Source organism: Oncorhynchus clarkii, chromosome 20 (assembly GCF_045791955.1).
Source record: "Oncorhynchus clarkii lewisi isolate Uvic-CL-2024 chromosome 20, UVic_Ocla_1.0, whole genome shotgun sequence".
NCBI lineage: Eukaryota > Metazoa > Chordata > Actinopteri > Salmoniformes > Salmonidae > Oncorhynchus > Oncorhynchus clarkii.
This window is the reverse complement of record NC_092166.1, coordinates 61,427,101-61,452,071: the sequence shown is the minus strand read 5'-3', so window position 1 is coordinate 61,452,071 and position 24,971 is coordinate 61,427,101. Positions and strand designations below refer to the sequence as shown.

At 44.8% G+C, this 24,971-nt stretch overlaps 2 protein-coding genes across 3 annotated transcripts; one reads left to right on the top strand and one right to left on the bottom strand.

Moving 5' to 3' along the window:
* The first annotated feature begins 410 nt into the window (after positions 1-410).
* LOC139376644 (unk zinc finger) lies at positions 411-8,992 on the top strand. The gene is made up of 14 exons (XM_071119461.1): positions 411-639; positions 1,163-1,372; positions 2,107-2,283; positions 2,434-2,564; positions 2,674-2,809; positions 2,938-3,055; positions 3,234-3,321; positions 3,436-3,803; positions 5,944-6,157; positions 6,397-6,492; positions 6,578-6,763; positions 6,920-7,101; positions 7,288-7,548; positions 7,680-8,992. Exons 1-14 carry the CDS (start codon positions 491-493, stop codon positions 7,830-7,832), a joined length of 2,469 nt encoding a protein of 822 aa, XP_070975562.1. The 5' UTR covers positions 411-490; the 3' UTR covers positions 7,833-8,992.
* On the bottom strand, positions 8,833-23,384 carry LOC139376643 (protein unc-13 homolog D-like). Of its 2 annotated transcripts, none has more exons than XM_071119458.1 (34): positions 23,239-23,384; positions 20,899-20,931; positions 20,715-20,765; positions 20,428-20,484; positions 20,171-20,278; positions 19,932-19,991; positions 19,725-19,791; positions 19,338-19,518; positions 19,107-19,151; positions 18,941-19,012; positions 18,686-18,755; positions 18,378-18,482; positions 17,940-18,032; positions 17,745-17,863; positions 17,544-17,661; positions 17,334-17,455; positions 15,125-15,215; positions 14,967-15,023; positions 14,731-14,828; positions 14,508-14,559; positions 14,294-14,424; positions 14,045-14,165; positions 13,037-13,189; positions 12,781-12,876; positions 12,367-12,573; positions 11,617-11,691; positions 11,412-11,491; positions 11,129-11,243; positions 10,450-10,521; positions 10,218-10,301; positions 10,015-10,135; positions 9,802-9,925; positions 9,409-9,626; positions 8,833-9,333 (listed from the first exon to the last, which is right to left on the bottom strand). In XM_071119458.1, exons 1-34 carry the CDS (start codon positions 23,299-23,301, stop codon positions 9,224-9,226), a joined length of 3,369 nt encoding a protein of 1,122 aa, XP_070975559.1. In that variant the 5' UTR covers positions 23,302-23,384; the 3' UTR covers positions 8,833-9,223. The 2 variants fall into 2 exon arrangements, with proteins under 2 accessions (XP_070975559.1, XP_070975560.1); XM_071119459.1 differs by having other exon boundaries at positions 17,745-17,845; positions 23,239-23,372.
* Positions 23,385-24,971: the final 1,587 nt, after the last annotated feature.

The following is a 24,971-nucleotide window of genomic DNA, read 5'->3' as shown; positions in this document are numbered from 1 at the left end:
AAAAAGATTACAGTTTTGAAACTGCAGGAAAAGTCTAGTAACTGCAGTCGACTGTGGTATCTTGGAAGTAGTAATAGCAACATTCTGTTTTGAAAGTTAAATAAAAAGTTGAGCATGAATGACCACACAGGTGGGAAACCGTGTAATATTGTTATTTATTATTTGCACAGGGTTTGAGGGAAGTGCTTTGGTTTGCACATAACACATTTCATATGTGTGACGCAAACGTCAAGTACAACTTTATGTATGCTCCATCTAATAAAGATAATTGTTTTATGTTAAAATTATATTTATATGTCTTTCACTGACTGCAGTTTAAAGGCAAAGGGGACAGACAATGTTGAACTACATGCCCCACAGTTCTTAGCAAACCCTTCGAACTGACGCTTCCACTTCCTCGTACCAGGCGCAAGCGCGCATCGGTAAAGAATGCGGACTTTGTCGCACACTGGAAACAGAACGCTGGTACAAAAGCTTCAAAGAGGAAAACATGTCGAAAACACACACAAAGCCCCCGTCCTCGTCGGGGGCTACGACCTCCGGTGGACCTTCTTCCTCCTCATCCTCCTCGCCCGCAGGTGGCACGACGTCTCCCGCCAACGTCCTGCACGTACAGCCTGAGAAGCCTCAACACTACACGTACGTAGACCACACAACCTCACGTGTATAAACACACCCAAAAACCACTGACGTTAGGATAATTAGTTAAATTGCTCCTGTCGGGTTTGATTTTAAGTATTTTTTACCAGCTATCTCTGGTCTGCATTAGTGTGTACCAATTCTAGTTAGGCAATATAAGTGAGAGGCCTACTGTTGACTGAGTTGGCGTGGTTTGGATTTGTACAGTAGCCCTGGACTGTTTGGGGGTATTTTGTGTCAGGATATGATAATATGCGGTCAAATTACAGTGTAAGACACTTTAATTGTTGTCTTTATGTGTACGTCTTTACTTTCATAAGTTGTCTTTATGCATCAGTGTGTTTTTGAGAGGGAGTCTGAGGGGGCATGTTTACATCTGCAACATAGGTGAAAAGTTGTGATAACTAAGACGTGCAGCTTGCTATTGTTATTTTTTTGGTATTAAATATACCACATGCACTAATGTCCTACTCCTATATCTCTACCCATTTCCTCTCTTTCCCGCTCTGTCCCCCCTATGCAGGTATCTGAAGGAGTTCAGGACAGAACAGTGTCCTCTGTTTGTGCAGCACAAGTGTACCCAGCACCGGCCCTTTGCCTGCTTCCACTGGCACTTTCTGAACCAGCGGCGCCGCAGGCCCATCCGCAGGCGGGACGGAACCTTCAACTACAGTCCAGACGTCTACTGCACCAAATACGACGAGGGCACAGGCACCTGCTCTGACGGGGATGAGTAAGTGTGTGTGAGAGAGGAAGAGAAAGATTTTTGATTTTATCTATTGGTACAGTAGACAGACACTTGTTTTCTTCACTATTTTATGGTGCACTAAAACCAATGTTTTTGGGGGGTCTCAAATCTGCCCTATTGGGTCAATTCTTGAGTTCCCACATTAAAGGCATGGACATACTGGTAGGATTTGCTCGGCTGAGAGTACTTTGCACCTCTGATCAGAGTGCTGGCAGTAATTTGCAAACCGATTGTACATGTAGAAACGGGCGGAAATTATGACCGTCAATAGCCAACAGCGGGTGGTCCCTATAACACACCACGCAGACACCAAGTGAACAAACGGCCCCGTACTGTGCAGACTGACAATCGGTGTGATGAGTTGCATCCTAAAGATACACAGAACATGCTCTGCATTGCATAATAAAGCACCTAAGAATCTGAGATTGAGTTTTCTTTTCAGATTGAGGGTACTGTTTATCAATGAGGTGTACCCATTCAGTTGAATAGCTGAGGTGATTGTTGTTGACTGCTGTGATTTGCAGCTGAAACCAGCACCCCTCCCCCCTCTGGGCCATGCCTCAGGCAGATCAGGAGAAGTGCTGACACATTATCACTTTCACACACTCAGCCTATTAACACACACAAGGGGAACGCTAATGCGGAAGACTGTGGCTCTGAGACAGTATCACATGACCCAGCAAGACGTGTAGTTTGTTTTCCCAATTTGTGATTTCCAGATGTCCGTACCTGCATCGTACGGCGGGCGACACAGAGCGGCGGTACCACCTGAGGTACTATAAGACGGGCTCCTGTATCCACGAGACGGACGGGAAGGGCCACTGCAGTAAGAACGGCTCCCACTGCGCCTTTGCACACGGATCACATGACCTACGATGTCCCGTCTACGACGTCAGGTACAGGAGTATACAGTGCAGCAGAGACACATCTTCTGTTCGTCTTCAAATTAAGGTTTAGTTTAATGACCCAAAGCCAGAGATTTCTGTTTCATTGTTCCACTTTCTAACGGGTCTCGTTGCCATGTCCGCCCCTCTTCCCCTCTCCAGGGAGGTGCAGGTGATGGAGTCTCAGGGGGGGTCGGGGGCTGCTGAGGGAGGAGGGGGGGAGGGCCAGTCGGGGCTGGCGGCCAGTACCGCCCTCATTGAGAAGATCCTGAGTGAGGAACCGCGTTGGCAGGGTACGAATATACACATACACATGCACATCCTTTAACTGATCAATGGCTGTTCCATGTGAAGGCCATGATTCCAATGCTACTACATTTCTCTCCCTTTCTCTCTCTGTAGATAACACCTATGTGTTGTCCCACTACAAGACAGACCTGTGTAAAAAGCCTCCTCGTCTGTGTCGCCAAGGTTACGCCTGTCCGTACTACCACAATAGCAAAGACAGGCGGCGTAGTCCACACAAACACAAATACAGGTACAAAACATGCACACATCCATTTGACACACACACAGGTCATATGACCTGTTTAAAAATATATATATATTTTTTACTTGTGTCCCAAAAACAACACTAAAGTGTGTGGGGTCTCTCTCCCTCTCCAGAGCGCTGCCGTGCCCAGCGGTGAAGCACAGTGAGGAGTGGGGAGATCCCAGTAAGTGTGAGGTGGCAGAGGGATGCCAGTACTGCCACACACGCACAGAGCAGCAGTTTCACCCTGAGGTACGTGATGCGGTCCGTCCTAACTTCAGAAACATGCTCCTTGTCTCAAATTATAACCACGTCATCCGTTTATATCATTGGCAGATTTGTGCCAAAGTTCGAGTTAGCCACATTTGCTTAACACAAATTAGAACACTATATTAACTGACGGTGTGTTTTGTCTGATGTGCCTCTCCAGATCTATAAGTCCACGAAGTGTAATGATATGCAGCAGTGTGGCAGCTGCCCCCGGGGCCCCTTCTGTGCCTTTGCACACCTTGACAACAGTAAGTGTCTCAACACCCTAATCGTGTTGTAAAATGAAAGTTAGCAAAATCGTGTTGTAAAATGATAGTTAGCAAGTAAGTAACTGATCTACTCTTTCTCCTCCTGTCCCCTAGAGCCCCCTATCAGTGAAGAACCCTCGTTTCAGACCCCCAGCTCCCCACCTCTCCCCCCAGGACCCCAAGACCCTCACCCTGCCCAGGAAGGATGCTCCAGCCCTGGGGGCCGAGGTGGAAGATCTGGGTCTCTGTCTGGAGGTCCGTTCTCCCCATCAGGGGGGGTGTGTGTGGCAGAACAGGGCCTGTTAGGAAGGGTGCTGTCGTTGTGTGAGGACGTGTGTGGGGGAGGCGAACCCCTCTCCCCCTGGGCTGGGGAAGGGGGGTATGGTAGGGCACCGGGGTACGAGAGGGAAGACCATGCCAAACAGAAGAGTTTTACCATGGACCAGCGCAACAGAGAAATGGCGTCTCATCACAGCAAACAGGTACCTTTTTATTGTTGTCAAAATCAACCAGCTTCGAACTATAATTACACATTAGAAAGAGGAGGAAGGGAAGCGCTACTAAGGTACACAATAGTACATTTTGGTAGACAGAAGGTGCTCTCTGGTAAAAGGGGTGATTTTGGTCATCAAAAAGAAAGGAGGACCAAGGCACTCTTCATATAATTCATTAAAATGCCTTTATTTGTATGGCGTGTTCAATAGAAACAAAGTTTTAGAAATCAGACGCGTTTCGGCTGCATGGCCTTCGTCAGGGAGGACAAAGAAATAATACAATGTCCTCTTTTGAACAGCTTTTCAATTAGCCCTAATTGGAAGAGGGAGTGGTTACACAATTGATTGGACACACCTAGTAAGCAGTACTATACACATTAAAAAGTGAAATACTGTAGCTGTTATCATAAAAATACAACTCCAAGCTAGAAGTATCAGAACACTTAGAAAGGTAGTTTTAACCTTAAATATGACTGGGAGAAGTGTCAAGAATAAGAAAGCAATATATTCCATGGTACACTAGAACACCGCAAAACATGAAGTTTTTGGATTTACACACTACAGTCCACTAAATACCCTGGTTTAAATGAAGATATGGATTTACACACTACAGTCCACTAAATACCCTGGTTTAAATGAAGATATGGATTTACACACTACAGTCCACTAAATACCCTGGTTTAAATGAAGATATGGATTTACACACTACAGTCCACTAAATACCCTGGTTTAAATGAAGATATGGATTTACACACTACAGTCCACTAAATACCCTGGTTTAAATGAAGATATGGATTTACACACTACAGTCCACTAAATACCCTGGTTTAAATGAAGATATGGATTTACACACTACAGTCCACTAAATACCCTGGTTTAAATGAAGATATGGATTTACACACTACAGTCCACTAAATACCCTGGTTTAAATGAAGATATGGATTTACACACTACAGTCCACTAAATACCCTGGTTTAAATGAAGATATGGATTTACACACTACAGTCCACTAAATACCCTGGTTTAAATGAAGATATGGATTTACACACTACAGTCCACTAAATACCCTGGTTTAAATGAAGATATGGATTTACACACTACAGTCCACTAAATACCCTGGTTTAAATGAAGATATGGATTTACACACTACAGTCCACTAAATACCCTGGTTTAAATGAAGATATGGATTTACACACTACAGTCCACTAAATACCCTGGTTTAAATGAAGATATGGATTTACACACTACAGTCCACTAAATACCCTGGTTTAAATGAAGATATGGATTTACACACTACAGTCCACTAAATACCCTGGTTTAAATGAAGATATGGATTTACACACTACAGTCCACTAAATACCCTGGTTTAAATGAAGATATGGATTTACACACTACAGTCCACTAAATACCCTGGTTTAAATGAAGATATGGATTTCTCACCCTTCCTGTTGGGTCGTGATGGGTCCATTTGCTGTCATCTAGTGGACATTTTGCTCAATTACCTTCAGCTATGTTTAGACTGTTGTTGTTCATGTTTTTCTGTGTTCTAGTGTACCATGGAATATATTGCTTTCTTATTCTTGACACTTCTCCCAGTCATATTTAAGGTTAAAACTACCTTTCTAAGTGTTCTGATACTTCTAGCTTGGAGTTGTATTTTTATGATAACATAGCTACTGTATTTCACTTTTTAATGTGTATATTACTGCTTACTAGGTGTGTCCAATCAATTGTGTAACCACTCCCTCTTCCAATTAGGGCTAATTGAAAAGCTGTTCAAAAGAGGACATTGTATTTTTTTCTTTGTCCTCCCTGACGAAGGCCATGCAGCCGAAACGCGTCTGATTTCTAAAACTTTGTTTCTATTGAACATGCCATACAAATAAAGGCATTTTAATTAATTATATGAAGAGTGCCTTGGTCCTCCTTTCATTTTGATAATTACACATTATTGGCTTGGGTGTCTGTTGCTGCTTCAGCCAGCTTGTCATTCATTGTCTTGATGTCTCTGTAAGGCAGTAATATCACATTGTTGAATGCAGAAACTATTAGGCAACATTGCTTATTGTACTATATCTACACTAGTCTGTATAGAAGATACCACCACCACCCTTCTCGCTCTCTCTAGGACCTGCTGGTGTTCCTCCCAGTGGGTAGTCCTCTGAGTCTGTCCTCCAGTGTTCCCTCCAGCCTGGCAGCCACCCCTCCCAGCCCTGCCCCTCCTGGGCCCCTCCACCAGGGCCACCACCACCATGGAGCCCCAGCACCAGGCCTCTTCCCGGGCATGAATGCCAACGCACTGCCCTTCTATCCCACCAGCGACACCGTCGAGTCTGTAGTGGGTGAGTCAGTCACACAGGCACAGTAGACTTTTTAAACTCCTATTACTCTTAGAGGAGCTAGCCATTTGTAAAAGTAGCTAACTGTTGTAGTTCACTTCCTAACATTCCATTCAATTAAAAAAAAACATTATTTATCCCTGAGGGGCAATTACATGGGATATCGCTGAAGAATATTGCCACTTGATTGCTGTGGGACAGATCTGACAGACTGATGTTTTGGTTGATAATGTGTTGTATAGAGTCAGCTCTGGATGACCTGGACCTGAATGACTTTGGTATGTCTGCCCTGCAAAGAAGTCTGGACAGCAGCTCAGCTCTTCCCAGAGCCATGCTGGGTGAGTATGGAGCCAAGACACACGCACACGCCTGAGTGGAATTTCATGATTGATTGATTAATTAAATTATTGATTGATGTTGCAGGAGGAAATCAGCTCCAGAGTTCTGCTCCTGTCAACATTCCAGGAACCCTCTGCAGCTCTGCCCCTTTCAGCTCCCCCTCGCCCTCTCCACCAATCAGAGCCCACCAATCGCCATTCTTCTCCTCCCATCTATCGCAGCCCAGCAAATCAGAAAGCAGCTTCTTGGGGCCATCGCATAGCTCTTTAGGTTTGTGGATATCTTTTTAGATAATGTATTTTTCTGCCCAAATCCTACAAAATTAGAGGGTTTTAAAATGTGTATAATTCTTTAATTCTCCCATACATTCCAAAGACACCTCAGCTAAGTACATGTCTCATGTGTTCCATGTCTCCTGTATTGCAGGTCTGAATGGTATGAGCAGTAGTATCTGGGAGCACCCATCAGGCCAGGGTTCTCCCGGTACGCCCCCGGCCCTGCTACCCACCATGGGCCAGAGCATGGAGACAGTCCGGGTCCGACAGGAACTAGACGATGCTAACAGACTACTGAAACACTGGGACCACACCTGGAGACATACAGCACAGGTACGAGAAGTGGGAGTAGGTGTGGGTTTGTGTGTGTGTGTGCGCATGTTAGTGTACACAAATAAACCAACAGATGGTTCAGACTAAAACATTTTCCTTCTCTTCCTTCCCCTTTTCTCCCTCTGTTGCTCTCTCCCTCTTTTCACTCATCACCCTCCCCTACTCTACATCCCGCTCTCACTCCAGTCGTGGGCGGTGTTGAAGTCTGATGCAGAGGAGTCTCGTGGCTCGGCCGGTCGGTCAGCTCTTGAAGCAGAGCGGGCCAGGCAGGCTGAGGAGGCGGCAAAGAGACGAACCTCCCTTCTCCAGGAGGCGCTGGAGAGCATGAGGACAGGAGAGAACCCTCACTTGGGCCTCCACCAGCTCCAGCTGCTCCACAGACTGCCTCTAGAGTCTGTCCTCAGTTTGCAGGCCCAGCTCTGTACATGTCTACACACTGTGGAACAGGTAAATGAGACACACACTGATATTTGCAGTATACACATGCAAACTCGCATACACACAGACTAACCAGCACCAACTAACCAGCAGACATTTCTTTTACCTCTCCTCTCCCCCTCTTCCTTCCCCTTATCCAGGTGGTGTATAGAAAGCAGTGTCAATCTTGTGTGACGTGTGGAGAGCAGGGATCGGTCTCGCTGCCCTGTGGACATGGTCTACTGTGTGACAGCTGCACCAGCTCTACAGAGTGCCCCCTTTGCCCAGAACAGAACCTAGATCAGTTATCCTGACCGAACTCCACTATCTATATCCCATATATAGATATGGTATCCTCACTCAAAGACCAGCCCAAAGACCAGCCTCCGGTCCATATAGTCACTGATTCAAGATCAGATTTTTTTTTTTACATGCACTACCCGTCCATAAGAAATGATTCAGGATCAGCTTTAACCACAGACCTGGCTTTAACCATTACAAGCTAAACCACAAATCTGACTCAGTTGTTAAAGGCATGCATGATCCAGACAGCCATCTCATGATGCAGCCTAAGTGGGCCACCATTTGAAGGAGTACAAGGTTTTAGTTTTTAACATTAGTTATTATTGTTTTGCTAAGGAGACTTATAGTCCGAGGAAGAATAGGGCTGCATCTCAATAGTATAAAAAGGCTTCCTCTCCTCGTCTCCTTCACACTGATCTGAAACTACAGGAAGGACATATGGTGGAAGCCTACATAGAAATTGCAGATTAAGGAAGGAAAGCCATGTTAAACTATTTGGACGCAGCAGTCTGTTTGTTACAGTTTCTGTGCGTGACTGACTCGGTCTGTGTTGCTTACAGATAGTTTCTGTGCGTGACTGACTCGGTCTGTGTTGCTTACAGATAGTTTCTGTGCGTGACTGACTCGGTCTGTGTTGCTTACAGATAGTTTCTGTGCGTGACTGACTCGGTCTGTGTTGCTTACAGATAGTTTCTGTGTGTGACTGACTCGGTCTGTGTTGCTTACAGATAGTTTCTGTGTGTGACTGACTCGGTCTGTGTTGCTTACAGATAGTTTCTGTGTGTGACTGACTCGGTCTGTGTTGCTTACAGATAGTTTCTGTGTGTGACTGACTCGGTCTGTGTTGCTTACAGATAGTTTCTGTGTGTGACTGACTCGGTCTGTGTTGCTTACAGATAGTTTCTGTGTGTGACTGACTCAGGTTTGCAGTCTAATATTATTATTCTTTGTTAACATGCTCCCATCTTTCCGGTTAACACAATCAAGAAAAATGTACTATTCAATTGTGTAGTCTGAATTATGCCGATTTTTCATTTAATAACAAGGCGCTTCACGTGAACTCAAATGCCAGCCTTTTCTTTTTATAAAAATCTATGTATAATGTTTTTGGGGCATAATTTACATTTGTAAGCATTTTGATATTTCACAGTATGTCAAACTCATGTCAAATATACATAGTTCTTGTATATCATGCTTGCTACATGCACTGACTACACCAGGTGTCAGGCTTTGGAAACAGCAGGGGTGTGTTGATAACCAGTGAAAAGACACGATCACTACTATACATAGACCTGGCACAAAGTTCACACCTTGTTCTACTGCATCCACCAACAGTGATTCATTTTGTGTGTTTTGGTATAAAAAAATAAAACAAATGTATATTTTTGGATGAAGCTGTGTGTTATTGTTTCCCCTCCTGTGACTGTTTCTCTCTCTGTCTGCGTTTCTTCACAAACAGCTGAGCCTCCCTCTCTCCTTTCCTCGACTCCAACAGCTTCAGGATACTGTCATCTGGAGAGAACACACACACTTCAGTATCATACACCTTTGTGTTTAATTTTCACCGAATTGAATTCCAAATCATACCGTTTGGTTTGGGGTGCATGAGCGGCAGGCGTATCTGGGCTGGGGAGGGGTCTGGCTGGTGCCCCTGTCTGTCCCCTGATCCCCCTCCGACCCCCGGCACTGCCTTCAGAGCCAGGAAGGCCTCCCCCTCGAAGTCGTCTGTTGTCAGGGTGTCATAGTCCAACACTGTCACCACCAGACACGCCCCCGCAGCCTGGCACTGTTCCACTGACACCAGACTGACAGAGGGAGTACATAAAGAAGAAGAGGAGAATGAGAGATAATCACTTGTATGGGTCCTAAGGACAGGGATGAGTAGGAGGCAAGGTTAAAGTGGAAAAGATCTGAGAGACTTGGATTATCCGCTGCCACCAGTGTAGCGACGGAAGGGCAGCAGTTGGAGCTAGTGCTTACAACTCGAAGGCCTCGTCGAACAGGGGGTTGAGGTCACAGTTCTTGATCTGGGTGGTGCGAGGCTCCACCTCAGAAAACACATGACCAGGCTCCAGACGCAACTGGACAAACGGATCACTGGAACCTGGAGAGAGACAGGAGACATATCTGATCTGTAAGAAGACCTGTCTAGTAGACCTGAATAGAAGGAGATGAGGAGAGGAAACCAATTACCATTGGAGTCCATAGGTAGGAGGTTAGCTGCATTCAACACTTCCACTCTAAGTCTATGGTCAGACCTCCTGTAGGATGCTAGGAGTGTGACTGCGCCGTACTTCTCTCCACTGTAAACCTTCTGTTACACAAACACAGATTCAATGTATTCTCTATGGCAATGCTTTTTACTGTTATACAACACAAATAAAATAGTATCTTACCTGCTCCCATACTTTTCTATCCAGGAATTTCTCTATGAGCTGCTGGCAGTTGAGAGAGTTGTGTGTCAGGTGAGCTTTCAGAATCTCAATGAATGAGTAGAGAGAGGAAAGAGAGTTATTGTATAGTGTTTATAACCCAAGGTCCCCCCCCCATTTCATGTTTCTACATGTCCTTATAGAACCATATATGTTTCTAACAATATAATGTGAAATGTAACCAACATGAACTCACCTTGTAGCTGTCAACGTGAAGAGTATCCAGTGGCAGTCCATTCCCCTCAGCATGAAAACACTGCTCCAGACACTGCAACACACAGTCAGAAATGTTCTGAAGTTTGTATTTAAGAATAATGTATTAATCTGGAGTGTGTACTCAGTACCATACTAACCTGGAGTGTGTACTCTGTACTTAACTAACCTGGAGTGTGTGCCCAGTACCATACTAACCTGGAGTGTGTACCCAGTACCATACTAACCTGGAGTGTGTACTCAGTACTTAACTAACCTGGAGTGTGTACCCAGTACCATACTAACCTGGAGTGTGTACTCAGTACCATACTAACCTGGAGTGTGTACTCTGTACCATACTAACCTGGAGTGTGTACTCAGTACTTAACTAACCTGGAGTGTGTACCCAGTACCATACTAACCTGGAGTGTGTACTCAGTACCATACTAACATGGAGTTTGTACTCAGTACTATACTAACCTGGAGTTTGTACTCAGTACTATACTAACCTGGATTGTGTACCCAGTACCATACTAACCTGGAGTGTGTACTCAGTACCATACTAACCTGGAGTGTGTACTCAGTACTTAACTAACCTGGAGTGTGTACCCAGTACCATACTAACCTGGAGTGTGTACCCAGTACCATACTAACCTGGAGTGTGTACTCAGTACTTAACTAACCTGGAGTGTGAATTGCAGTCGTTGACAGAACACCATGAGTCCATCCTCCTGCTTCTGCTGTGTAGCTACCTGGTATAAGGTCCTTATGGAGTTAGTCCACAACGGAGTCAACAGACTGGGGAAGGAAGGAAGAGTGGAGATGACGAGAATATTTGAAAGGCTTGGCAACTACTACTCTAAGATATTCATACAGGCATGCTGGAACAAAGAGGGTGATACATGTTCAGCACCAGTTGAACCAGAAAGAGTGTGTGATCGGCGCTACAGGTGTGTGTACCTGTACCTGTTGAAGTTCTCTTGGACTAGGTTCTCATTCATGTACTGCAGTTCTCTCTCCAGATATTTTATCAGGGGAACCACAGCCTACGGTAGGGGACACATGGAACAGTTCGTGTCAGTTACAGTAATATGCTTTTCATAAGTCAAGGAAATGTTTGTCTATAAATTCAGTATTGCTGAATCGGAAATGGCTGACGGCAGTTTCTTACTTCTTCCGTGGACTTGGAGGGGATTCTGCATCGAGTAGACATGCTGCGGACGTACATCGCAATGTCTGAATTCAGCTGGAGAGAGCGAGAGAGCTACTTCAATAACTATAAACTATATTAATGAAGGTGACTATAGGCCAATTTCTGAAGCGTTTGGGTCATAAAGGGCGGCTGAACTTCCTGGTTTGGCCTTGTTTTAGATTTGGTTCATTAAGAAATGCTAGAGGCCAAGATTGAATTCGAAATGTGAGTTGAGGTGCGTTCAGTTCACCTGAACGTTTGCTACGTTGCGGAACGGTTTGTACTGAACGACACGTTTCCCCAAAATGTTCTTGTAAGTTCTTAAACAGACTTTGAGGTATGTTTTGCTCCCGTTTGGTGGGTGTGGCGTGGTGTGGCTTGAAGCATTGAGTGATGTATTTAAAGGGAAGTGGCCATGCTGACAGCGTTCCCCAACCCACACCCTCCCCGTTTTAGTCATTCAGTACAGCACCGTTTCCGTTCAATTGAACGTTCCAGAACGTAAAAACGTACTGAACGCAGCCCTGGTCTAGGTCTCTTTTGACTCTCCTCCATTGAACCCCCCCCCTCTCTCCTACGCCCCTACCTTCAAATCAAATGTATTTATATAGCCCTTCGTACATCAGCTGATATCTCAAAGTGCTGTACAGAAACCCAGCCTAAAACCCCAAACAGCCAGCAATGCAGGTGTAGAAGCACAGTGGCTAGGAAAAACTCCCTAGAAAGTACCTTCCGTCCAACGGTCTCTAAGGCAGAGCGTATCTCTTTGTTGAGGACCCCCTGTGCATGCAGCAGCTGTGAGGGGAGCACGTTGTGGAACTGAGGGTCCCCTATCACGTGAAGGGTACGTTCTCGAAGCCCTGCCCAGTTCAGTTGCTGGGGCAGGCGGATCAGCACTGACCTCAGGTGTTCCAAGTCATTCACTACTACGCACAGCTGGGGGGGGGGGGGTGGGTGGGGGGGGGGGGGTGAAAGAGGGAGAGACACAGAGAGATGGCCATGAACATGATTCACTTAAATGTAGTTGAGAGAAGAGGAGATAGACACACAAAGATTGTGATCGAGATGGACACAAGTAGAAAGAGAGAAAGGAAAATAAATGAAAGTGGAAGTGGATAGAGGGAGGAGTGTTCTTCCCCTCACCATGTTGACAGCCCTGCCGGGGTCTGAGTTCTCAGACAGCTCCCTGACCCGCTCCTTCAGGATACGACAGTAGTTCATCACAATCTTGCACACGTCCTGAATGAACACCGCGCACACACACGAAAAATGAGCAAAAAACGTGTATGCCAACAATAGTAAATGTGTGTATGATAATGTACGCTAGAGCATGTCCTTGTCCACTTATGATGAGATACTATGTGTACTTGCATGACAATGCATGTTTATGATGCAGTACCTCAGTGAGTTTGACCATGAGCATGAAGGCCTCCTCAGGGTCTGGCCAGGAGAGCTGCTCCCACAGCTGACAGATGGGCTGGACACAGGTCACCAGGTCTACTGCCGACGAGCTGTGTTTTATGGGCACCGGGCCAGACTGCAGAGGCTGGAGCTTGGGGGAGAGAGGGAGGGAGTGAGTAAGTATCTTACCTGGCTTTAAAAGACGCACTCCAGACATTTTTTTAAACTTTTCCTGTTGAAAAAAAATATCCCATGTATAAATACAGTAATGTAGACAAATATGTTTTGAGGAAAATAGTGCTTTTTTTGCTTGTTGCAAACTTCAAGATGTAGGCCATTCAGGGAGTTGGTCTGATGGTGCCCTCTGATGTCATCGGTCTCCTCCCTTGCTTGGAGGGAAAAGTAGAGGAGCAATAGAGAACAAAATAGGAAAGTCCAATCCTCCCACTTGTGCCAAATCACGAGGATACCTCGACCACCTATCGAGATGTGCCCTTTGTTGCATATATCAGGTGAAAAAGGAGACTGGAGTGCAACTTTAAGGTGTACAGTGAATATTGTAGCTGGTATCTATTCTACTTTATTATATTATTCAATTGAATAATATAACTGTATAGGTTGTATTGCTGATGTTGGTATGGGCTACCGTGGAAATTGTGTCGGTAAGAACACACAGAGAGATGGAGAACAGTCCAAAAGGCTATAGCCTATTTTAATCATAGAATGTAATAGCAGGGATGACAGGATGGTACAGATGATTTATTTTCAATAAATGCATCAACAGGTAAAAGGTATAACCTACTGAACTACTACCAACACCGAAAGGTATCAACTGGAGGTTTGTCAGGCTGCCACTAATTGCCTGCAGGTGTGTGTATTTAACCTGGCGAAGGGGCTGAAGTCCCGCCTCTGCTGGAGGGAGAATGGGCGGGATAATGGTAGTTTTGACTGAGGAGTGGGTGGAATTCCATTCTATTCTAGGTGTTGTGTTATAACAGTATGTTACCTGGTCCACCTGTACAGCTCTCTCCACCCTGTCCTGAGTGGTGCTGAAGGCCTTGTTCAACCAATAGGGAAGCGCCTCACGGAAGCCCTCATGGAAGTTAGTCAGCTCCAACAGTTTACCCCTGAAACAACACAACAGCCTTAGCTCTATTATATAGTGGAGTAGTGTGAAGTACTGAGTATGTGTAAGGGAGTAGTGTGTAAGTAGTGTGTACTACTGAGTATGTAGCATAAGGGAGTAATCTCTGACCTTTTCTGTAGGAAGGCCTTGTCTTTGTGGATGACCTGTAGACTTAGGTAGAGAGGGAACAGGCTATTGGCTAGATTCTGCTCCATCTCACCCTCCAACAGGCTTAGAGTGTCTCTCACCTCCCCCGCCAGCTACAGGAGAGAGAGGGGGAAAGGTGTGAGTTATACAGAGGAGAGAGAGAGGTAGAGAGTAAAAAACTCTGGACTCCACTTACCAGGAAGTCCAGCTTTTGGTAGACTACAGTGAACACATCCACCTGCACAGCACTACAGAGAGAGAGAGAGAGAGAGAGAGAGAGAGAGAGAGAGAGAGAGAGAGAAAGAAACAAGCCCTTTCAAGTCCATTCGTATGTCAAACAACCAGACCTTCTTCGTACTGAAGACAGACAATGACACCTCCCACCATACTTATATTCTTTATGGTTGTCTGTCTCTTACCTGACAAACACTCTATTCCAGCTGTCCTTGTTGTGCTTGATGTCCTGCTGTACTTCACCTATCAGCCTAGAGAGAGCACTCACGGTCTCTGTCAGGTCCTGGGAAGAGGGAAATAGGGGGGGGGAGAGAGATAAAGTTACAGAATGTGTGTAAAGGGAAAGTGTGTAAAGAAGTGCATGATGTGCTTTGAAATTGATATGTGGGAGGGGGTCTCTCTTCCTTTGTCTGTAGCCTACCTTGGTCATGGGCTGGTGTAGCCCTTTCTTTATGGCGAACCACTCCTGTGTACCAGACTGAGGCAAACAAGGACGTTTAGTCTTACAGAGTCATAGCTCTGTGGATCGTTCACAGTATTAACTGTACACATCATAGTAGTCTTTCTATGTGTACTTACGTGCACAGCCCCATTGACCTCGTCATGTAGGTCAAACTGAGCTGCGTTCAGCTTCTGAAAGGCCTGCGTCTTACAGACCTGAGACAGGATCCTAGAACAAAACAACACGCAGGTTGTTCATTAGCTCTGTTTTAATAAACACATAATATACGACGCACACACACACGCGCACGCACGCACATTTTACAGTAAACAAATTGACAACAGACTTTCAGCACGCGAAGGACATTCAACAAGCACAGCACTTACACAAATGACTGATGATTGGCTGAGAGAAATTGATAAAACAAATATTGTGGGGTCTGTTTTGTTAGACTTCAGTGCGGCTTTTGACATTATCGATCATAGTCTGCTGTCGGAAAAACGTATGTGTTATGGCTTTACACCTGATGGGTCAAATTGGGGTCATGATAGGGGCTGCACCAAATGTTTGATGTATTATAATAATTGATTATGCTTATGTTGTATTAATAGAAGGGGAGGGGCTATGGGACCCCTCCTCCTCTACATTTATAGGATCCTAGACTACAGATTAACCTTATATATATGCATTGTAGGGTTTTAGAATTGTTCCACAGTCTTTTTTAAGTCTCTGCCTCTTATAAAGAAATGGGGTCTGTGAGAAAGCATTTCAAAGACAAACAAAGAGCCCTGCAGGGGAGTAGAAGAGATAAGAGGCTAGTCAGACATACCTCTATAAATCAACTTGGGGGAGTGGACATTTACTGCTGAGGCCTTAGAAAACACTGGAGCTATTGTATCTCTTGCCAGTTAGTATAGCCGTGTATGCATGGGCTTGGTCTGAGGAGTAGTAGGTAATGACGTATGCAGTGACATCACAGGGGGTTGACTACAAGCATGATAAAATCAACTTGGACTTTTCTTATGGGGCAGATCTCATGAGAGGCATCAGTTGTATATGTGATGTTTGATCTTTGACTTCAGTCTACAGCTGTATTTTGATTCAAACTGTTATGATTTATAAGTGCACATTTTGAGTGTTCCTTATTTGGTAAGTAAATAAAACGGAGCACAGAAAAACAGAACCAACACACCCCCTGCTATGTTGTGGATAAAGAGTTACCAGTCTAACAGAACACAGAGGGTGTTCTTTAATGGAAGCCTCTCCAACCAAATCCAGGTAGAATCAGGAATTGTTCCATATATAATGTGTTTATTAAAACAGTCACAGTCAGTTTCAGAATGGGCAGGAAGGAATAAGTTAGTCCTAAATATTTCAAAAACTAAAAACATTGTACTTGGGACAAATAATTCACTAAACCCTAAACCTCAACAAAGTCTTGTAATAAATAATGTGGAAATTGAGCAAGTTGAGGTGACTAAACTGCTTGGAGTTACCCTGGATTGTAAACTGTCATGGTCAAAACATATTGATACAACAGTAGCTAAGATGGGGAGAAGTCTGTCCATAATAAAGCGCTGCTCTGCCTTCTTAACAGCACTATCAACAAGGAAGGTCCTACAGGCCCTAGTTTTGTTGCACCTGGACTACTGTTCAGTCGTGTGGTCAGCTGCCACAAAGAGGGACTTAGGAAAACTGCAATTGGTTCAGAACAGAGCAGCACGGCTGGCCATTGGATGTACACAGAGAGAAAAACATGAATAATATGGATGTCAATCTCTCCTGGCTCAAAGTAGAGGAGAGATTGACTTCATCACTACTTGTATTTGTGAGAGGTATTGACATGTTGAAAGCACATAGCTGTCTGTTTAAATGACTAGCACACAGCTCAGACACCCATGCATGACCCACAAGACATGACACCAGAGTCTCTTCACAATCCCCAAGTCCAGAAGAGACAGTGGGAGGTGAACAGTACTACATAGATCCCTGACTACATGGAACTCTATTCCACATCAGGTAACTGATGCAAGCAGTAGAATCAGATTTTAAAAAACAGATAAAAATACACCTAATGGAACAGCGCAGACTGTGAAGCCACACCAACATAGACACGGACACATGCATACACACACATGATAACATGGATTTTGTGTTGTAGAGATGTGGTAGTGGAGTAGGGGCCTGAAGGCACACACTTAGTGTGTTGTGAAATCTGTTATGAATGTATTGTAATGTTTTTTTAAATTGTACAACTGCCTTAATTGTGATGGACCCCAGGAAGGCAGCAGCTAATGGGGATCCATAATAAATACAAATACAAAACACACACATACAGCAGGGTACCTGAGCAGTCTGTGTAAGCGAGGGGTAGCGTCCTGCGTTGGGGGAAAGATGTCTCTGTATTTGGCCACGAGACACAGTCCGTACTGCAGGAAACCACGGAGAGAGTCCCCTAGCTCCTGTTTCTGAACACATATGTTCGTGTTTATTTCCTTAGTAAATGATATACACAGTATATAATATGCAAACAAAGCAAAGTAAAGCCTGTCTTACCTGTTGGTAGGGCAGATCCTGCTGGTGCCAGTGGTACTCTATACTGGTCAGCTGCTGGAGCAGCACTGAGGAGTCCACCTCTAAACTCTGGTATAGTTTGCTGTAGGCCATCCACTTCCTATAAAACAGATAGTGTCAATTTGAACATGTAAACGAGTGTAGATGTGTGTATGTGTTTTGAGTGTGTGGTAGCCTACTTACGCCAGGTCCTGCAGGAAAGGTGAGAGGTTACACTGAGTGGCGTAGAGGTCCAACAGGGTCTGTCCCTCCCCACACAACTCCCCCTTCCATGGAACACTACCCTGAGGCAGGTGTGTTACCTTCACAGATGAACCACTAGATGTACAGGCTGTATGTATGTATGACTGTCAAATGTTGGAACTGAACATTGATTACCTGCTGCTTAGAGATGTGTGACTGGACAAACTGCAGTAGGATCCCACAGTAGTTGACGTAGGCACTACGGCCAGCACTCAATGTCCCGTCTCTCTGTCACAGACAAACAAACACTATAATCGATCTGTTTCTTTCTTCGCATACAATAAAATACAATTGTACAGCAGACTACAAGTGATAACCTGAGCTTACTATAGAACAACAACTATTACAACTATTACTGACTGTTAATAAAACATTGTTTAAAAAAAAAATCATATAAATCACAGTTACTGTAAGAGAAAGACCACCCTGCTCCTTGGGTGTTTCTCTCATCCGTCTGACTAGATGTGTAGATTGACAATTTTGGTTTGGTGTGTTCATTATGTTGACCAATTTTGCTTTATTATTAAACATAATTTGCCACTAGAGAGCTGTAGAGGGACTTGAGCTCCATACCTCTTTATGGATGAATTTGAGCTGCAGATGACACTGGCCCCGATCTGGATAAGTCTCTGTCCTCGGCTCCAGAACATACCAGTTATCCTCTGTACAATGCAGGTCCTTCACATACGCACACACGCACACACGCAGACACGCACACACACAGACACGCACACACGCACACACACACACACACACGCACGCGCACACGCACGCACACACACACACACACACACACACACACACACACACACACACACATTAGGAGTGTTGCTTGGTGAGCATCAGGGTGGGGGAGCATGTGTGTTTTGGAACTGCTTTACCTCCAGTCTCAGCACAATGCTTCCCAAGTAATCATCCTGGCCTTTCTCCTTCTTAGCATCTTTGATCATCCTGAATGTGATCAGAAACAATCAACATTGGGATAATGTGTGTGTGTGTGAGTGTGTGTGTGTGTGTGTGTGTGTGTGTGTGTGTGTGTGTGTGTGTGTGTGTGTGTGTGTGTGTGTGTGTGTGTGTGTGTGTGTGTGTGTGTGTGTGTGTGAGCGAGCGAGTGCATGTGTGTATGCAAGCTCTACCTCCTCAGTCCATGGAAATTGGTTCGGATCTCCTCTAGCTTCTGTGCCAGAGACAACTCCTCATCCTTGTCCCTATGAGAGAGAGATTGTTCAGAATGAATATGAAGTAACAGATTGAGTTTCTTTTACTTCAACCTAACAGAACAGTGGTTTACTGGAAACTCACCACATCTCAATGTGGAAGCTGGCCACTGCAGTGTCTTCAAACTCCCTACCAGCCCAGGGGAAGAAATATGTTTACAATCTCCATGAGAGACACCACATGGAGAAGCTTCAGTGTTCACTTTGTCAGGATGTTCAAGGGACCAGGCTATTTCAAGGCACCCTATGTAAAGTAAACTCATAGATTTGTTATATTTATAGGTTCTATGTTCTATGTAAATGTTCCTTCACGCACAGTATGAAGGTCTGGTTCCAGATGGGGTTGAGGGTCTGTTTCTTTGTGTCTGTCGTGTAAACCTTCTCGTCTGAGACGGCGTCCTTCACCACGGCTTTACGGGGTTTAGGTCTGGACCGCCGTGTCCTGCTCTCCTTCTCATCCTCCAAGATGGTCAGTAAGCAGTATGGGTCACTGAAACCTGGGGACAACATAACACAACCCACTGGAGGTCAGCTATAGTTGGATTTGCATGCCACAATAGTAAAACTTCTGCTAGATCTGTAGTTCCTAAAGGGACCAACCAAAATAGAGAAATCTCTTGCCAACTCCAGATAATCAAAATAGTTCACTCTAAACCTAAGTGAAATGAATTGTGTTCACAGATCTGAGGTGAGGATGACGTACCACTGACGTCTTTTCCCAGGATGCCCTTGGCTTCCTTCACAGTGGCCATCAGACAGTAGACTGGAGGCTGTGGACAAGACTCAAGAACTGAGAAAAATAATAGGTGGACTCTTGCATTAGACAAAATCCCCCTTAGATACTGTATAGGTAAATACTGCTGGGTCAAATGGCTTCTCATAGACCTTTGAAACTCCTCTGCTAACTCACCTCTGTGTTCTGGACCCTCTCTGTCAGACTCTGGTGTTCATCCACTGCCATAGAGAAAGCCTAAAGGGGGAGGGGTAGTTTGATAGCAACAAGGTATTAGTATTGGGACAATGAAATAATCAGAGCACAGCATTTGGTCTGTGAGAGGTTGAGGACAGCGAGAGTGTGGTTAGATGTCATGTAAATGAGAGGGTTAGTACATTATAGGGTTAGCTGAGTTTGTTCGTTTAGATTATCACCTCTCGGATGTATTGGTGCAGCTGGTTGTCAGTGAAGACCTCTGCCGAGGCTGGCTTCCCCAGCTTGTGGGTGATAGTGTACAGCAGCTCTTTATACAGCGACTTGAGCTGGGAGGGAGATGATGTGGGAGTAAGAGAGAGAAGATGGACAAACATGAACCTTCAATAGGGACTCTAAAAGGACTACTAATGCAGCCTGCTGTAGAGAAAAAGCCAATGAAAACGAGCACAATTCCTGTAAGTGGCAGCGATGATACCTCTTGCTCCTTATGTCTTTTCTCATTCTCTTCTGGGTTCTCATTCTCTTTAAAGTCCTGAAAGTACATCGATCCTGTTATCTACTGTGTGTGCTGTATTCAGGAAATGCTGAACTCAGAGTTCATAAAGTGATGGTGTACAAACTTACTTAATAGTTTATTTGATAATGGCAAATACAATCAAGACACAACATCATTGAGTATGATATTCATTGCAGCACGAGGCTTTAGCTCATACTGATTAACCACCCGTGTCCCTATGTGGAGAGAAAAGATGCTGGACCTACCCTCGTGTCCTTCTCTTTCCTGGTCATCCCCAGTCTACGGGCAGGGGAGCTCTGAGAGACAGAGGTTCCTGTATTGGTTACACACAATACCGTAATACAGGAAACCTTGGTTGTGGGAAGCATGTATCGCAATATAGCATTCATATTTTGTGCATATTTAAAATAGAGGCTCTTCTCACTCTACCTGTCTCTGTCTGTTCCAAGTTGAGCCACGAGTCTGTATGGAGGCAAATGTGGAAGGGAAACAACACAGTTTAGCCACTGGTGGTCAAGAAACCCCTGGCCCTATACTTATCCTAGAAATGCACACCATAGATAGGCCAAATGTACCTGCTGGGACATAGCAATTATGCAATAGTGGGGAGCTTGAGAAATGTCTGAGTTTTAATGTGAAACAATCCCATGCATAGTCAGGGTGACACAAGTCAGATAGGCATCGATTCTGGCAGGGACTTCCTCATTGAAGGCGATAAAGAAACTACACTACTCCAGTTTCTGTACACAAATTTAGGATTGGATAAAAAATTATGCACATAAAACATGAACACACACACACACACCCACACACACACACACACACACACACACACACATAGGTATTAAAACTATGGATGTCTTGTCTGTGGTTCTTTTATGAAAAGTGAAAACACATCCCTCTCCATACAGTATCATCTGACCTCATGTAGTACCGAGTAGTACCAAAGTATGATTCATGGTCACATCTTATCTAGAAATACCAAATGGACTGCATGTAATGCAGACAGAATTTCTAAGCAAACAGCTGGAGGCAGGGCTTTCTCCTATAGAGCTCCATTTTTATGGAACGGTCTGCCTACCCATGTCAGAGACGCAAACTCGGTCTCAACCTTTAAGTCTCTACTGAAGACTCATCTCTTCAGTGGGTCATATGATTGAGTGTAGTCTGGCCCAGGAGTGGGAGGGTGAACGGAAAGGTTCTGGAGCAACGAACCGCCCTTGCTGTCTCTGCCTGGCCGGTTCCCCTCTTTCCACTGGGATTCTCTGCCTCTAACCCTATTACAGGGGCTGAGTCACTGGCTTACTGGGGCTCTCTCATGCCGTCCCTGGAGGGGGTGCGTCACCTGAGTGGGTTGAGTCACTGATGTGGTCATCCTGTCTGGGTTGGCGCCCCCCCCCCTTGGGTTGTGCCGTGGCGGAGGTCTTTGTGGGCTATACTCAGCCTTGTCTCAGGATGGTAAGTTGGTGGTTGAAGATATCCCTCTAGTGGTGTGGGGGCTGTGCTTTGGCAAAGTGGGTGGGGTTATATCCTTCCTGTTTGGCCCTGTCCGGGGGTGTCCTCGGAATGGGCCACAGTGTCTCCTGACCCCTCCTGTCTCAGCCTCCAGTATTTATGCTGCAGTAGTAGTTTATATGTCGGGGGGCTAGGGTCAGTTTGTTATATCTGGAGTACTTCTCCTGTCCTATTCGGTGTCCTGTGTGAATCTAGGTGTGCGTTCTCTAATTCTCTCCTTCTCTCTCTCGGAGGACCTGAGCCCTAGGACCATGCCCCAGGACTACCTGACATGATGACTCCTTGCTGTCCCCAGTCCACCTGGCTGTGCTGCTGCTCCAGTTTCAACTGTTCTGCCTTAATATTATTCGACCATGCTGGTCATTTATGAACATTTGAACATCTTGGCCATGTTCTGTTATAATCTCCACCCGGCACAGCCAGAAGAGGACTGGCCATCCCACATATGCTCTCTCTAATTCTCTCTTTCTTTCTCTCTCTCGGAGGACCTGAGCCCTAGGACCATGCCCCAGGAATACCTGACATGATGACTCCTTGCTGTCCCCAGTCCACCTGACTGTGCTGCTGCTCCAGTTTCAACTGTTCTGCCTTATTATTATTCGACCATGCTGGTCATTTATGAACATTTGAACATCTTGACCATGTTTTGTTATAATCTCCACCCGGCACAGCCAGAAGAGGACTGGCCACCCCACATAGCCTGGTTCCTCTCTAGGTTTCTTCCTAGGTTTTGGCCTTTCTAGGGAGTTTTTCCTAGCCACTGTGCTTCTACACCTGCATTGCTTGCTGTTTGGGGTTTTAGGCTGGGTTTCTGTACAGCACTTTGAGATATCAGCTGATGTACGAAGGGCTATGTAAATAAATTTGATTTGATTTGATTTGATTTAATGCTTACACAACGAGTACATTAACGATAATTAAAGTGTTATTAAAACATCAATGATCATGACACATTTCTTCTCAATACAAAAGGTATTTTGAAGTCACTCAAAACTTAACTGATGCGGGAAATAAAGTTTTGCAAACCAATTTGACCTCAGCATCCGTAGAGAACCATCCTCCCAAACTTTTATCTAAGAGGACATCAAACTCTAAACACACACACATGAGCCTGATGATAAACATAGTGCCAAACACGCAATATAAACCCTTTCTAATAAGATGGGCCAATGCTTTGGATTTATTTTGTTGCGTATTACAAATATGAACACATTAAAGTCACTTATTTTCTACATGACAACGTTGGGTACTTGCCTGATCGGGAGGTTGTAGTAGGTCGTCTTCCGTTCTGGAGATCCCATCCTGGCTTGTCATCATGGTTGGGGTGGACGGACAGCCAAATGCCCGTCTTTGGTGAGACTGTATGACTGAGTGTGTGTGGCTGTGTGTTGTCTGCTGTGTCTAGTGGATGAGAGGCTATACGAGAGAGCCGTGCTATCGCTTAGCAACAGGAAGTCATCATTTCCTGTTGAAGGTGGTTGCTGTAACTTGCAACCGTTTCTTTATCTTTGTCCAAATGCCATCTCTCTCTTTCTCTTGCAAACTGTATACAGTAGTGTACACACACTCAAACGCATAAAACAAACACACACACACACCATCCATCACTTTCAAGAACATGGCATGTTTCTCTCTCCCCTGCATGGTGTTCTCTTCTCATTTGTCTCTGTTTCAACAAAACTCATAAGCCCATCACCACCAAGCTTCCTCTAGAAGCTACAGTGAACCTCGGTGACTTCTTCCACATCTTGGTTTAGGCAACATTGCTTGGTCTAAGCTCAGTGTGAAACACAATGTAAGGGGTCTGAGACTTGCCTGACCAAGAAGGCTATAACTATGGCTCTCAGGGCCTTACATGGCAATCTCCTGTTATGTGTAGATTAGGCAAGGCAATAAAATGTAAATATTGAACATGGTTGCTTTGCATTAGGCACTGAAATGTCCACAGTAGCAATCCTGTTATGTAAAAATATAACACATTCTGAAATTGCACTTTTGTTCCCCCCCAGTTTTATCATTGGAATGTGATACAAAATGAGGCAATGTTGTGCTTTAGGACCATGCGGAAGCAACCCCCCCCCATACACTTCTTAAACCAAAATTGCGCCCTTGACACAAGATATAAGAATACATTTAACTTGGAAGTTGGGAGCTCAACCCCTCCACGGTAAAGCACAGCACAGAGCTTACAGTCAAGAGAAAGTCTTCTTGGAATATCACAGATAAAGAAGGTGGGGAGCACCATGGGCTTTTGCAGCCTGTAACTGACCACAAAATGTACTCATCAAACCTGGGGTGTATTCATTACATCTTGTAACGGAAACCGTTTACGTTTACCGTTTAAGAACCAAATGGAAGCAAACAGAGCAAATGACCGTTCAAAACAAATTTTTCCTGTCAAAGCTAGTTTTTTCCCCAGTTGTCTTGAATACACTGAAGTCGGAAGTCCGAGATTTCGAGGTTCCCATTTGTTTTTAATGCGGCATGAGACCTGACTAGCTGTTCTTGACCAAAAATCTCCTGCAGAGAAAATAAAAGAGTAAATAATTTGATCAGTTTTTATTGTTCAGTTGTGCTTACATACAGGGATGACTAACCTACACACAGAAGGTTTTCTGCGTCAACCAATGTATGGTGTCAACAAGAGCACTTGCACCTATAGCCGAGGGAAGTAGTTTGGGGGGGGGGCTGTGATATTTTCACATCCGTAAATGTTTTAATGTGCCTAAGTAGATGTTTGAAAAATACCTCCCTGCATGTTTCTCACTGCAAAAACCCCTGCAGATTAGGCCTACGCGCGCGTGTGTGTGTGTGTCAAATCAAATCCCATGCTCCGAATACAACAGGTAGACCTTACAGTGAAATGCTTACTTACAAGCCTTTAACTAACAATGCAGTTTTAAGAAAAATACTTTAAAAAATAAGAAATAAAAGTTAACAAATAATTAAAGAGCAGCAGTAAAATAACAATAGCGAGGCTATATACA

What these genes read in the sequence shown, in the direction of transcription:
- LOC139376643 (XM_071119458.1), bottom strand. Translation starts at nt 23,301, where the DNA reads ATGATGACAAGCCAGGATGGGATCTCCAGAACGGAAGACGACCTACTA. An exon ending in CCTTTCCTGCAGGACCTGGC is followed by an intron (nt 17,662 to 17,744) that starts GTAAGTAGGCTA and finishes TCTGTTTTATAG; the next exon opens with GAAGTGGATGGCCTACAGCA. An exon ending in GAGCTGTACAGGTGGACCAG is followed by an intron (nt 13,190 to 14,044) that starts GTAACATACTGT and finishes CTCTCCCCCAAG; the next exon opens with CTCCAGCCTCTGCAGTCTGG.
- LOC139376644 (XM_071119461.1), top strand. Translation starts at nt 491, where the DNA reads ATGTCGAAAACACACACAAAGCCCCCGTCCTCGTCGGGGGCTACGACC. An exon ending in AGCAGCAGTTTCACCCTGAG is followed by an intron (nt 3,056 to 3,233) that starts GTACGTGATGCG and finishes GTGCCTCTCCAG; the next exon opens with ATCTATAAGTCCACGAAGTG. An exon ending in CTTTGCACACCTTGACAACA is followed by an intron (nt 3,322 to 3,435) that starts GTAAGTGTCTCA and finishes CCTGTCCCCTAG; the next exon opens with AGCCCCCTATCAGTGAAGAA.